The sequence below is a fragment of the Monodelphis domestica genome, chromosome 4 (assembly GCF_027887165.1).
Source record: "Monodelphis domestica isolate mMonDom1 chromosome 4, mMonDom1.pri, whole genome shotgun sequence".
In the NCBI taxonomy this organism is placed as follows: domain Eukaryota; kingdom Metazoa; phylum Chordata; class Mammalia; order Didelphimorphia; family Didelphidae; genus Monodelphis; species Monodelphis domestica.
In genome coordinates this window covers 263,189,483-263,201,764 of record NC_077230.1, presented here as the reverse complement: position 1 = coordinate 263,201,764, position 12,282 = coordinate 263,189,483, and the positions used below count along the sequence as shown (strand labels likewise).

Genomic DNA, 12,282 nt, shown 5'->3' with positions numbered 1-12,282 from the left:
AAGAGTCAGAGCAGAGAGATTTGCCCTCTGTCTCTTTAAGACACCCACTATAAAATAAGAAAAAGCAGTTAAGAAAACACTCCAATTTCTCTGACTTCCTTGGGAGCAGGGTTACTGGGTCATTCTCTCAAACAAAGAAGATCTGATAGTTACTTTGACACAGTTGCTTTTGAGAGTTTGAGATACACATAAGAATTTGAGGAAGTCTGATTTGCTGAGGGCTTTTCTCCTCAATTTCTTGAGGGAGAAGAAGCTATCAGAGGGGCTTGTCTCCTCTGACTTCGGAGAGAGGAGAGCTGCATCAGCTTCTCTCTGTCAAGAGGATATGACAGTTATATCTGACAGTTTGATTTCATATATTACTTTAAGGAGTTCATTATCAATTTAATGTTTATGAATAGATAGTTTAGATAGTGAAATTAGTATTAGTTGGAGAGAGTAGTTTTAGTTTAGGCCTGATTTTTTTCAGGCAAAAAGATTCTTAGATATAGAGTTTTAGAGATTTCAGTATAGGATTTGGGTTTTAAGATTTAATATACGGATTATTAGATATAATTTCCTATTTCTTACCTCCTATTTCCTATCCCCACCTCTCCTCCAAAATAAATAAGGACGCAGGTTTACCAAACAGTTCTCTGCAACTTCATGAACCTCCACCAATAATATTTATCACCCATAACAGCTTGGCTATAATATTTATTATCTCTAACACTCAAGAAGGACAAAGATGAAATGTAAATGACAAAACTGATTGAAATTAAATAGGATGCTGTAGAGAGACAGGCTCCACCCAGAAAAACAAGGGCACAGGGGTTTGAAAGATAGAAGTACAGGGAGAGAAGTCACGTGTAAAAAAAATAAAATGACAAGATGTGACAGATTAAATAAGGTCTATTATCAAAAGCAAAAGATTCAGCAAGAGGGCTAGTTCAAGACATTTCTGAGAGAGGGAACTAGAAAGCACATAACCATCATTTCAGGGAATCAGAAGGCTTCCAGAAAAGAGGGCTTGGGTTTTTTGTTTGTTTGATTGGTTGGCTGATTATTTTTTTGTTGTTCTTTTGTTTTTGTTTTTGTTTTTTTGTTTTTGTTTTTAGTTTTTGCCAGAATCTAGAAGTTGTATGTATTACCATTCAAAAAGGGTTCTATTTCCTCAAGGACCAAAAGCTATTGCTGAATCACGGCGGAATTAAAGACAAACCAATTTAGATAAGACTAAATTAATTTCAAAAGATATTTATTAAGCACCTACTTACTGTAAGTAAAGGATCATGCTAGGAGCTAGATATAAAAATATAAAACTGATATAGACCACACATTCAAAGAACTTATATTCTACTGTTCTTAGTAACTATGTTGCATACATTTAATCTATGTCCTTATATTTCTTACTCGGAAATTAGTCAGACTGTAGTAAAGTTGTTATTTGGACACTAAAATAGCTGGTCTGAGTGTGTGACATTTCAGAAGACTCACTATAGAAGGGCTATAAAGGGAAAGAGGGAATAGAGAGGATATTAATGAGAATTGAGGATTAGACCTGTTTTCTCAGTATCAAAATCTAAATGGGAAAACCCCTTTTAGTCATTTGAGTGGACAGAAGATAAAACAAATTATAAACACAACGCCTTCTGTTTGGGGTCCTAACATTTTGTTACAAAGAGATGAAAAGTTATTTTTATTGCTGAATTTTGCCATTGAAGTAGTACATTATACAGTGACCAAATCATAATAAATAAAATACTCTAAGCTAATAGGTAATATGGCAAATAATGTAGCATTAAGTTCCCACCCACTTGTCCAAAACACCTTTTAACAGATATATGTACCCATAATGTTACACCCAACATATTGAGCAATCTGATATCAACTTTTTCTATTAACAATATTGACAGCAAATGAAAGAATATTAATAATAAGACACTCCTGAAACCAGCCAGTTTATCAGCATTAAACTGCCAATTTTTTGCAACACATGTTGGACTAGAGGTGTGTAAAAAATAAAAATAAATAACAATAAGTGTAAACAGCTGGTGCATAGTAACCTGAAATAGGAAAATAGCAAACAGGGAAGGCAAAAGAAATTTTATTTTAGGAATCCATTGTAACAACAAAGTAAAAGTAACAAAGTTATTTCACTAAGAAAACATAACTGTGAATTAAATTAAATATATCATCATTCTATCTCCAAGAAACCTCAAAAAGTCAACATATCTTAACATGAACATCAAAGAGAGCAAACAATAAAACCCCTTGTGAAAAACTCAAATATCATGCAATAAGAGAATATCAAATCCATAATCATAACATGCATTTAATAACTTATACACTACAACATACTACATACACTCACTCATAAAGATAATCATATGAAAAGCTTACTTCCACGCATAAAGAACAACTCATGAATATTGACAAGCACACACGATGAATTTATACCTTACTTCCATGCACAATGAAAAAAATTCAACCTTACATACATGCACATGCACATGTAAAATCTTACATGCATGCATGTTCCTGAATGTGCACATGTGTCCTGGATGTGCACATCCAACACAGATGAAAAAACCAAGACACATATGTTTCTACAATCAACAACAAAAGATATGGAAGGACTTTGAAATTTTGGACTTGTGGTCATGAGGTCATGTAAGAATGCGACATACATGTTAATTTCACATATACAGACATATGCTACATATAAACACAATGTGGGAGGAAATCTCATGGACTGAGTAAGTATATAACACATACAATAATTGCAACACAATTCATACTGATATATGTATAAATTTCTGTGAACATTCAAACAAAAATTTCTTATCTGCATGAGTTTGCACAGAAAGCACATTACATTGTGTTAAATATTTGTAAATATGTAAATCTGTACAGATACAAACCTATGTACAAATTTAAATACTAATGTACTAACAGACTAACTATATTAGAATAATTTATTAACATTCTAATGACTAACAATAGGGACAGGTTAGAGAAAATTGTCCAAATTCTTAGGGAATGTAAGGGCAGACATAGAATTAAGTATAGAAGTTAGATTACATAATAATGTTAACAATTATTAGTCATAGGAACTTTTACTTAGTATAACTTATAGACATAAGGAGATAAGACAGTTACATGTTCAAAATACTGTTGAAATTGCTGAAATTGTTACATGGTTTGTTATGTTCAAAACTATTCATGTAAATTCTCTGTTACCTAAACCATTTTCCTATACCCAAACTTAGCATAGAGTTAGGTAGACAGAACAGTCAAGACAGCTTAGGATTTATTGTTTTGGGAGGGTAAAGAAATATTTAATTTAGTATAGCATTAAGAATTATATAGCTAGGAATTTGTTAAGACAAACTTAAGAGGTAAGTAATGTCAATACAGGATGCATGCTGCATCCTGTCCAAAGACAAAATAGGGGAACGTAATGTTGTAGCGGAGAGAAAATGGGAAACTTCTGCAGCAGAGCTGGAGAAGCTAGAACTGAAGAACTGTCAATCAAAGAAAACATTCTAATTGGAATGGTGACCAGGAAAGACCATTAAAAAGGAACAGACAAGGTGAGGAACTTGGTCTCTTGCCTTTGGGACAGTGTAAACCTCAAATTTCCTTAGACTTATAATTGTTGAAAATTTCACCATTGGGATATTTCATACTTGGAAAATTTCTTACTGATAAGTCTATTGGAATGGGAACCCCATTGGCATGGGAGGTTCTTTCTCTTCCCTTCTTAAGATTACTTTAGGACAGAGACCCTTTGCTGAACAATGGAAAGGACTTTGACCTATGCTTAAGCATAGAACAGGAATTTCTTTGAGTCTTGATTGATTTTAGAATTGATACAATGGAGATACTTGGAATAAATCTCCACCCTATTCAGTCCTAATAGGATTGAGTAAGGGCTGCAGCCTAGATCAAAATTTAATTATTCCAATCTCTACCATACTCAAGTTAACAGGATTTAGAAAGGGCTGTAACAAAGGAGTAAAGATTTAATCATTTGAAAAATATGACCTTCAACAGACATGTGCAAAAGCCAGAAACCTCTGGGCGGTCCTGGGTTAAGCGAGAGCCTCCATTGACAGGGAAATTGATGAAGAGTGATTGGTAGATGTGAGGACTGAGGGGAGGCAACTTGGATGGTGTCCTTAAAGATAGGAGGGTCTGGAGACTGAGGGAGGTGGTGGAGTTTTTGGGTCGGTGTGGTTCCTGGGCTCGGAGGAAGCTTGCTCTGAAGGAAGCTGAAGGTGGGGGCCTCTGAGTCTGTTTCTCCATTTTGGACACGTGAGTAAAAGGGACTGATCTTTTTTCTTTGCCCCAGCTATCTAAGGGCTTGGGCCTTTTGGCCCAGCCTAAACAGAAGGGGTATTTAAGCCCTATTCCCTTCTCTCCCCTTTCTCTCTCTCTCTCTATCTCTAATTCCTTTCTTACTCCTATTGTAATTAAACTCCAAAAAAGGCTGACGGCTGACTTGAGTTTTTCATTTAGGAATTACATAGCTGATTCCTTGGCGACCTTAAATTAATATATATCAGTCTTTTAAAGTGATTCCCTTGTAACAACAGAAAGGAGGAAGGACAGAAAAGTCCTGCTCTCTGGTTTCTCCCTACAATATACAAGCGACTGAATTTTCAAACCTGTTGGTCAATTTCCCAAAACCTAGACTCTATTCCACCATCCTCCAATTTAGGAATTATTTTAGGATTAGGGAAACCTCAAACCCTCTCTCACTCAACTCCCCTACTTTTCCCCTTCTCTTTAATAAACCCCTTTTGTTTAAAGTTATTAAAGAGAGAGTTATCTATCTGTTATATTAAGATACTCACTCAAGCAGATTTCCAGTGATATGTAAACCTCAAATTTCCTTAGACTTATAATTGTTGAAAATTTCACCATTGGGATATTTCATACTTGGAAAATTTCTTACTGATAGTCTATTGGAATGGGAACTCCATTGGCATGGGAGGTTCCTTCTCTTCCCTTCTTAAGATTACTTTAGGACAGAAACCCTTTGCTGAACAATGGAAAGGACTTTGACCTATGCTTAAGCATAGAACAGGAATTTCTTTGAGTCTTGATTGATTTAGAATTGATACAATGGAGATACTTGGAATAAATCTCCACCCTATTCAGTCCTAATAGGATTGAGTAAGGGCTGCAGCCTAGATCAAAATTTAATTATTCCAATCTCTACCATACTCAAGTTAACAGGATTTAGAAAGGGCTGTAGCAAAGGAGTATAGATTTAATCATTGGAAAATATGACCTTCAACAGACATGTGCAAAAAGCCAGAAACCTCTGGGCGGTCCTGGGTTAAGCGAGAGCCTCCATTGACAGGGAAATTGATGAAGAGTGATTGGTAGATGTGAGGACTGAGGGGAGGCAACTTGGATGGTGTCCTTAAAGATAGGAGGGTCTGGAGACTGGAGGGGATTGAGTTTTTGGGTCGGTGTGGTTCCTGGGCTCTGAGGAAGCTTGCTCTGAAGGAAGCTGAAGGTGGGGGCCTCTGAGACTGTTTCTCCATTTTGGACACGTGAGTAATAGGGACTGATCTCTTTTCTTTGCCCCAGCTATCTAAGGGCTTGGGCCTTTTGGCCCAGCCTAAACAGAAGGGGTATTTAAGCCCTATTCCCTTCTCTCCCCTTTCTCTCTCTATATATATCTCTAATTCCTTTCTTACTCCTATTGTAATTAAACTCCAAAAAAAGCTGACAGCTGACTTGAGTTTTTCATTTAGGAATTACATAGCTGATTCCTTGGCGACCTTAAATTAATATATATCAGTCTTTTAAAGTGATTCCCTTGTTACAGATACCAACTGTAGAACTAATTTGACAGAGGAAGGGAGGAGGGAGGTAGAAGAGGGAGGAGAGAAGGAAGGGAGGAAGTTGGCAGATCTGATCTTTAATTCATCATCTCCCTCTCAGAATAATTCCCTAATACATCATGGAAGCATAGTCTTTAAGCAATATGACTTAACTGTGGATAGCTAGGAAATAACTATCACCAACTCAACTGTATGGCTATATGACCCAAAAATAGTTATTTTCTAAACAAAAGCTTTAAGTCTACTAAGATTCTAGGAAGCTGGATTGAAAGTAGTGAGGGGCATCTTAGATAGTAGTCATTTCACAAAGGAGAGACTTCACAAATGTTCCCTGTGAATATGGTTTGCATGCACAAAGAATTCATCAACACAATGATAGGCAGCAGTACAGGCAAGTATTGTGTTATCACTTAAACAAAGGCAATTTCCAAAAGAACCTGAGGTAACATACATATAAATATATATATATGTGTATATATATATATATATATGTATATATATATATAAGAAGCCATTTTAGCATAAGTAAAACATAGCCATCTACGGAACAGGAGAAGTGTTTTTGATCAAATAGTTGAATATGTAGGGAATAAATTTGGCTTTACATTTTCTAACCTCTGGAATGAAAATAGAAACATTCAATTACATTGTTTTCTTTTTTTGGCACAAATTGACCTGCATCAATGATATTTTTTTCCTGGAAATAAACTCAAACAAGAATTTGTATCAAGAATTCATGTATAAAGGGTACAGAGTGACAAAGTAAACAGTTTTTTCAGTCATCACTTTACAAAAAATACAAAGGCTTTTCAAACAGACAATTCTCACATCTACTTTTTATAAAAGCAGAAGGCATGACAGCAAAATGTAATTCAAAAAATGCATTTCTACAATTGAATGTAATAAATATGGTCCACAAAATCTGCTGTATGATGCTCTAACTTAATAGGAGGTAAAAACATGGAAAAACCTAATGAATGGATAGGTAATATGTTTCAGGGAGGTTTACTCTCCCTCAAATATCGGGTACTTTAAATTAAATCTAGACAAGTACTAGGTTGTATCCAACTTACTATCAAATTCTCTAACAGATACTAAGTACTGATAATTATAATGTGGGTTAAAATGAAGACTAAAAACTTTAGATTCTAGTCATGAGAAGGGCAAAAATTATATCATCTAGGAGATTATGAGCTGGGCTTTTTATAGTGGCAAAAAAATTGGAAAATGAGGGGGTGTCCCTCAATTGGCTGAACAAATTGTGGTATATGATGGTGATGGAATGCTATTGTACTGTAAGGAATGATGAACTGGAGGATTTCTAGGTGAACTAGAAAGACCTCCAAGAACTGATGCATAGTGAAATGAGCAGAAATTGAAATACTGTGGCACAATCAAATGTAATGGACTTCTTTACTAGTAGCAATACAAAGAACACAAAGACCCAGGACAACCCCGAAAGATTTATGGGAAAGAATGCTATCCACATCCAGAGAAAGAACTGTGGAAGTAGAAATGCAGAAGAAAAACATATGATTGATTATATGGTTAGATGGATATATGCCTAGGGTTTGGGCTTTAGAAGAACACTATTACAATTATGAATAACATGGAAATAGGTTTTGAACAATGACATTCATACAACCCAGTGGAATTGCTTACTTGTCAACTCTGGGAGGGGAGAGGGAGGAGGGAAGGAAAAGAACATGAATCTTGTAATCATGGAAAAATATTCTAAATAAATAAATAAGATTATGAGCTGGGCTCCCAGTCTGGTCCTCACCTATTTTTCCAGCCTCATTTTCATACTATTCTCCTACACAAATTCTATGTTCTAGTCAAATCGAATTACTAGATATGCCTTGAACTCAAAATTATATCTCCTACCTCCAGACATCAACACAGGCCATTCTCAGTTCATGAAATGTGCTCTCTCCCTATCTTCCAATCAAAATAGTATTCTTACTGCCACTGATGGCTATTCCAATTCCCATCTCTGAGCCTTTCCTTTGGCTGTTAACTCATTCCTGGAATGCCTTTCTTCATTTCCCTCTCTCAAAATCCCAGAGTCCTTTAAAATTCTGGTCAAGCTCTACCTTCTATATGAAGACTTTCCTGATCACCCCAGCTGCAGGTGCTTTCCCCCAAAAAACTACCTTGTATTTATTTTGTATATACTTATATAGAACATATTTTCTATGAGCTGTCCTTCACAGTAAATTCTGAGTTCCTTAAAGGAAGAGTTGACATATAATAAGCACTTAATAAATGTTTATTGATTGATTAATCTGTCTTTCAGAATCTTCACCTTCCTTTAAAAGCTCAGGTGAGTTGCAACATCTTATGAAATCCTTCTGGCCTTTCTCCTGCTTGTTTTTCTTTTCATCATGTATTCTTACTTTCCCATATAGTATAAGCTGCTTGAGGGGCAGCACAGTTTCATTTCTGTCTTCTTTTTTCCCTATATCCCAACATGAGAATCCAACCAGTGCCTTTCACATAGTATGTATTCAGTGAATGCTTGCTGAATTGAAATGATCAAATCTGCAAATGGCACAGCATTAAGGATGGATAACACAAATAACAGAATCAGGTCAAAAACACCTCAACAGGAGTCAGCTAGATGTCTCAGTGGATTGAGAGCCAGGCCTAGAGATCAGAGGTCCTGGGTTAAAACCTGGCCTCAGACACTTCCTAGCTGTGGGGCCATGGGTGAGTCACTTAACCTACCTCTTACCACTCTTCTGCCTTGGAAGATACTTAATATCAATTCTAAGACAGAACATAAAGGACTTAGGGGGAAAAAATAACCCAATAGCAGCTGATTTAAAGCAAATTAGACAAAATGGAATAAGAATAAGGTAAGTAAAAAAGAAATTTTAAACCAAAATACAGGATTGGGGAGGCATAGCTTCATAGCAGCTCTTCCAAAAAAAAAAAATCTGAGTTTTATTGGACTACAAGTTCAAAATGTATCAACAGAATGACATAGTGGTCAAAAAATGAATTTGATCTTAAGCTACATTAAGAAAGGTGTAGTGATCAGGCCTAGAGAGGTAAGCCTTCTAGTGCCCTCTACCCTAATCAGATTATGTCTGCAGGGTTGTTTTAATTTCTGGGCATCACATTTTAGAAATAATATTGATGGGTTGGAAAATGTCCGGGGGATATTGAAAGGCCTGAGATAAAGCCATATGAAGACTATTGAAGGAAGAACAGAGAATGTTTAACATGACAAAAAGATTTAAGGGAGTCATGATAGGTGTCTACAAGTTTCTAAAGGATTTTTGTGTGAAGAAATTAATTTTGTTCTGCTTGGCCCACAAGGGTAGAACAAGGAATAAATTTGCAAAGAGGGAAATTTGGACTCCATGGAAGGAAAATTTACTAACTATAGCAACCCAAAAGTAGAATATACAGCCTTGGAAGGTTGCGAGTTCTCCCTCACTAAAGGTTGTTAAACAAAGGTTGGATGATCATTTATTGGGTATGCTATAAAGGGGACTTGTTCAGTCACGGGTTGAACTTGAAGGCCCCTGAAGTCTCTTCTAACTATAAAGGTTTTGTGACTCTATGAGATTCTACTCATTTAAAAACAGTGTTGGGGTAGTACCTATTGGTAGTATTTTTTTTGTGTGAAGTTTTACATCTCAAGTTTCCAGGTAGGCTGCATTTCTAAATAACAAAAAAAAATACATTTTCGTGGTAATAATTAATGATTTTAAAAACTATTTTCTTAAAAACATGTAACACTTGGGGGTTGGGGTGGGGGGGTGTTGGCTCAGTGAACTGAGAGCCAGGCCTAGAGACAGGACTTTAGGGGTTAGGATCTGACCTCAGATACTTCCTAGCTGTATGAACCTGGGCAAGTCATTTAATGCTGGTAGCCTAGCCCTTACCATTCTTCTGCCTGGGAGCCAATACATAATATTGATGTTAAGATGAAGGTAAGAATTAAAAAGAATATGTAATATTAATGTTGAAAAAAAAATCAAATTTAAAGAAAGGTAACTCCTGCTAAATTAGGAATTAAGTATCATAATGTAAGAACAGCTTACTATCTGAAACTACTTCATTCATTGCCAATATTTTTGGCAAATAGAACAATACAGCTCTGGATTAAGAATCAGTAAGACCACAGTTCAAACCCTGCCTGAGCTACTTATTAATTCTAGGCAAGTCACTCAATTTCTCTGGTTCTCAGTTCCTCATCAATAAAATGAGAGATTTGGACCAGATGGTCTCTAAAGTAGTAGTTATGAGCTCTAAAAACCTGTGATCCTAATTTATGATGCCTATAATCATTTACAAATGTAAAGTTCTCAGGCCTATGATTATGTAACTGTACCATTTCAATTACTTTTTTTCCCCCATTAAAAAAAGTCTATCTCAAGACATAAGAGATTTCGATGACCCACACACTTTCAGTTATTTTTCACAAAGAGCTCAGCTGGCAATTTGTATTTACTAATGTATGGCTTTTTCCCATACTTCCAAAATTAAAAAAAAAAAATCTATCCAGCACAAAGGTTATCAAAAAGCCTGAAGAGATTGGGGGCGGAAGGAAAATGCCCGCTAATTTGGCCTACCTGATACATTCTCTAAGGGGATTTCCTTTCTCCATTCTCTCCCTCAGTGGTGAGGGCTACCCAGGAGTCTCAGAATCTAAGTTTTGGTCTTGGGAGTTAGAAAAGAGAAGAGTAAGGGCGTTTCCATGACAACCCTTAACAGAGGCAGGGGGAAAGAGTTTCTTAAGAGAGCAAGAGGAAGTGAGAGGGCCAGGTGGGAAAGTAGGGATGAAGGAATAAGAAAAGGATGGGGAAGTAGGAATGAAGGCGGAAAGGGGTGAGAAAGAAGGAATAAAGGAAGGAGAAAAGATTAAAAAAAAGAATGATGGAAGGAGGAAGGGGGGTCGGAATAATTTATTTGATATATAAAATGCCCAGGATGGCGGAGGCCCCCCTCCAGATCTACAAGGGGAAGAGAAAGAAAGAAAGAAGCAGACTGGGGAAAGGAGTCGTCGCTAGGGTGGAGCAGGAACCGGGCCCGGGGGCACAGGAGCTGGAGGGGGCGGGGCGGGGCAGGGCCAGGGTTCGGGCTGAGAAATGATGGGCGGCCCCCAGCTCTCTCCTCCTAAAGCCAGACTCGCCCGCTTACCTGGAGAGTGAGTCCACGCTGGGCGGCCGCGCTGCCGCGGGCTGAGAGCCCAAGCTCTCGCAGCTGGAGCTCTTCTCCATGGAGCGGCCGGTCAGAGTGCAAGGCTGGGCGGCGAAATGGCTGCAGCGAACAGGAGGAGCCGCGATCAGCCCTAAGCCTCCCAACTCAGCCGCAGACAGGAAGCGGCCATGTTCGCCCAGACTGCACCGCGAGCGAGTGAGCTGTGTTGAGGGAGGGGGCCGCCCTTCCCCTGGCTCGCCCCCGCCCCTTGGCTCCCTCCTCTGGCGGCGGCGGCGGAAGAGGGACAAGAGTAAGGGGACGAAGGAAGGGACTGAGGGGCTGGAAGACCCAGGAAGAGAGATGTCAATGAGGGGTGTGGGTTCGAGGGACGGAAGATGGGGTCATGGGTCTGAGTGGAAGGCAAATGAGTGAAGGCCTGAGTAGGGTTGAAAAAGATCAGGCAGTTATGATTGGAGATGAAGTGGGGAGAATGTTGAAAAAGGGCAAAGTTGGGGCGAAGAAGAGGGAGGACGAGGCTGGGCGCTATCTTGGTGAGGAGGAGTGACTTCTAAGATCTCTTCTAGCTCTAAATCCATAATTCTGTAACACAGAGAATGTGAAAATAAGGGGAAATGGTGATGTCGGGATGACAGACAAAAAGGCTTGTGAAGATGAGCCATGGGGAGGATTTGGGAATTAGAGATCTTTAGGCTAGGGGAGGAAGTTGGGGATTACCAGATAATAGAGTAAGGGCAGGTAAATTAAATCATCAGATAGGCTCTTGATGATGCTAGTACTGATGTAGACATGAGAGATAGAGATTGAGTACTTTGGATGGAAAAGATAATAGAAAACATGCCAGATTAACTTGGAGTAAATTACTGAGATGATAATGTTGGTGTGGACTGAATGTTGTTGGTAATGTACAGTATGGGATGAGTAAGAAAGGGAGAAATATGGAAAAGAAACTTCATGGAGAAAGTATTTGATACTTTAAAGCTAGTACCAACCCTCTTCTTTCTGCTTAGTTGCCCTGCCCACAAAGCAATATAGGAAAGGGTAGGCATAAAATAATGCAAGAGGAAAAATAGAAACATTATGGTGGTGAGACCTAGGGTAAGCATATAGAGACTATTCCTGATTTCTTTCAATTTCCCTTGTAGAACAGGAAGGGGAGGTTGAAGAGATGGCCAGAAATTGATTGTGATGATAAGAGAGCAGAACTGGGCAAGGAAAGGATACTGCTGTCAGTAATTTTCTTCAAACAGTGGACACAGGAAGG

General features: G+C 38.0%; 1 protein-coding gene and 1 long non-coding RNA gene across 4 annotated transcripts in view; one reads left to right on the top strand and one right to left on the bottom strand.

Moving 5' to 3' along the window:
* The window catches only part of LOC130458722 (uncharacterized), a 43,574-nt gene extending 35,405 nt beyond the window's left edge, over positions 1-8,169 (top strand). Inside the window, exon 4 of the long non-coding RNA XR_008918109.1 lies at positions 8,143-8,169. This is a non-coding gene — a long non-coding RNA (uncharacterized LOC130458722). The remainder of the gene's footprint in view (positions 1-8,142) is intronic.
* Positions 1-11,372, bottom strand: part of MTMR2 (myotubularin related protein 2) — a 118,170-nt gene extending 106,798 nt beyond the window's left edge. The window contains exon 1 of one of the 3 annotated variants that reach the window (XM_001367423.5): positions 11,001-11,372. In XM_001367423.5, coding sequence (XP_001367460.2) covers positions 11,001-11,080 — 80 coding nt within the window. In that variant the 5' untranslated portion in view covers positions 11,081-11,372. Of the gene's footprint in view, positions 1-10,432; positions 10,575-11,000 lie in introns of those variants that run through there. The other 2 variants (XM_007494988.3, XM_007494986.3) reach the window with 2 other exon arrangements.
* Between the last annotated feature and the right edge of the window lie 910 nt (positions 11,373-12,282).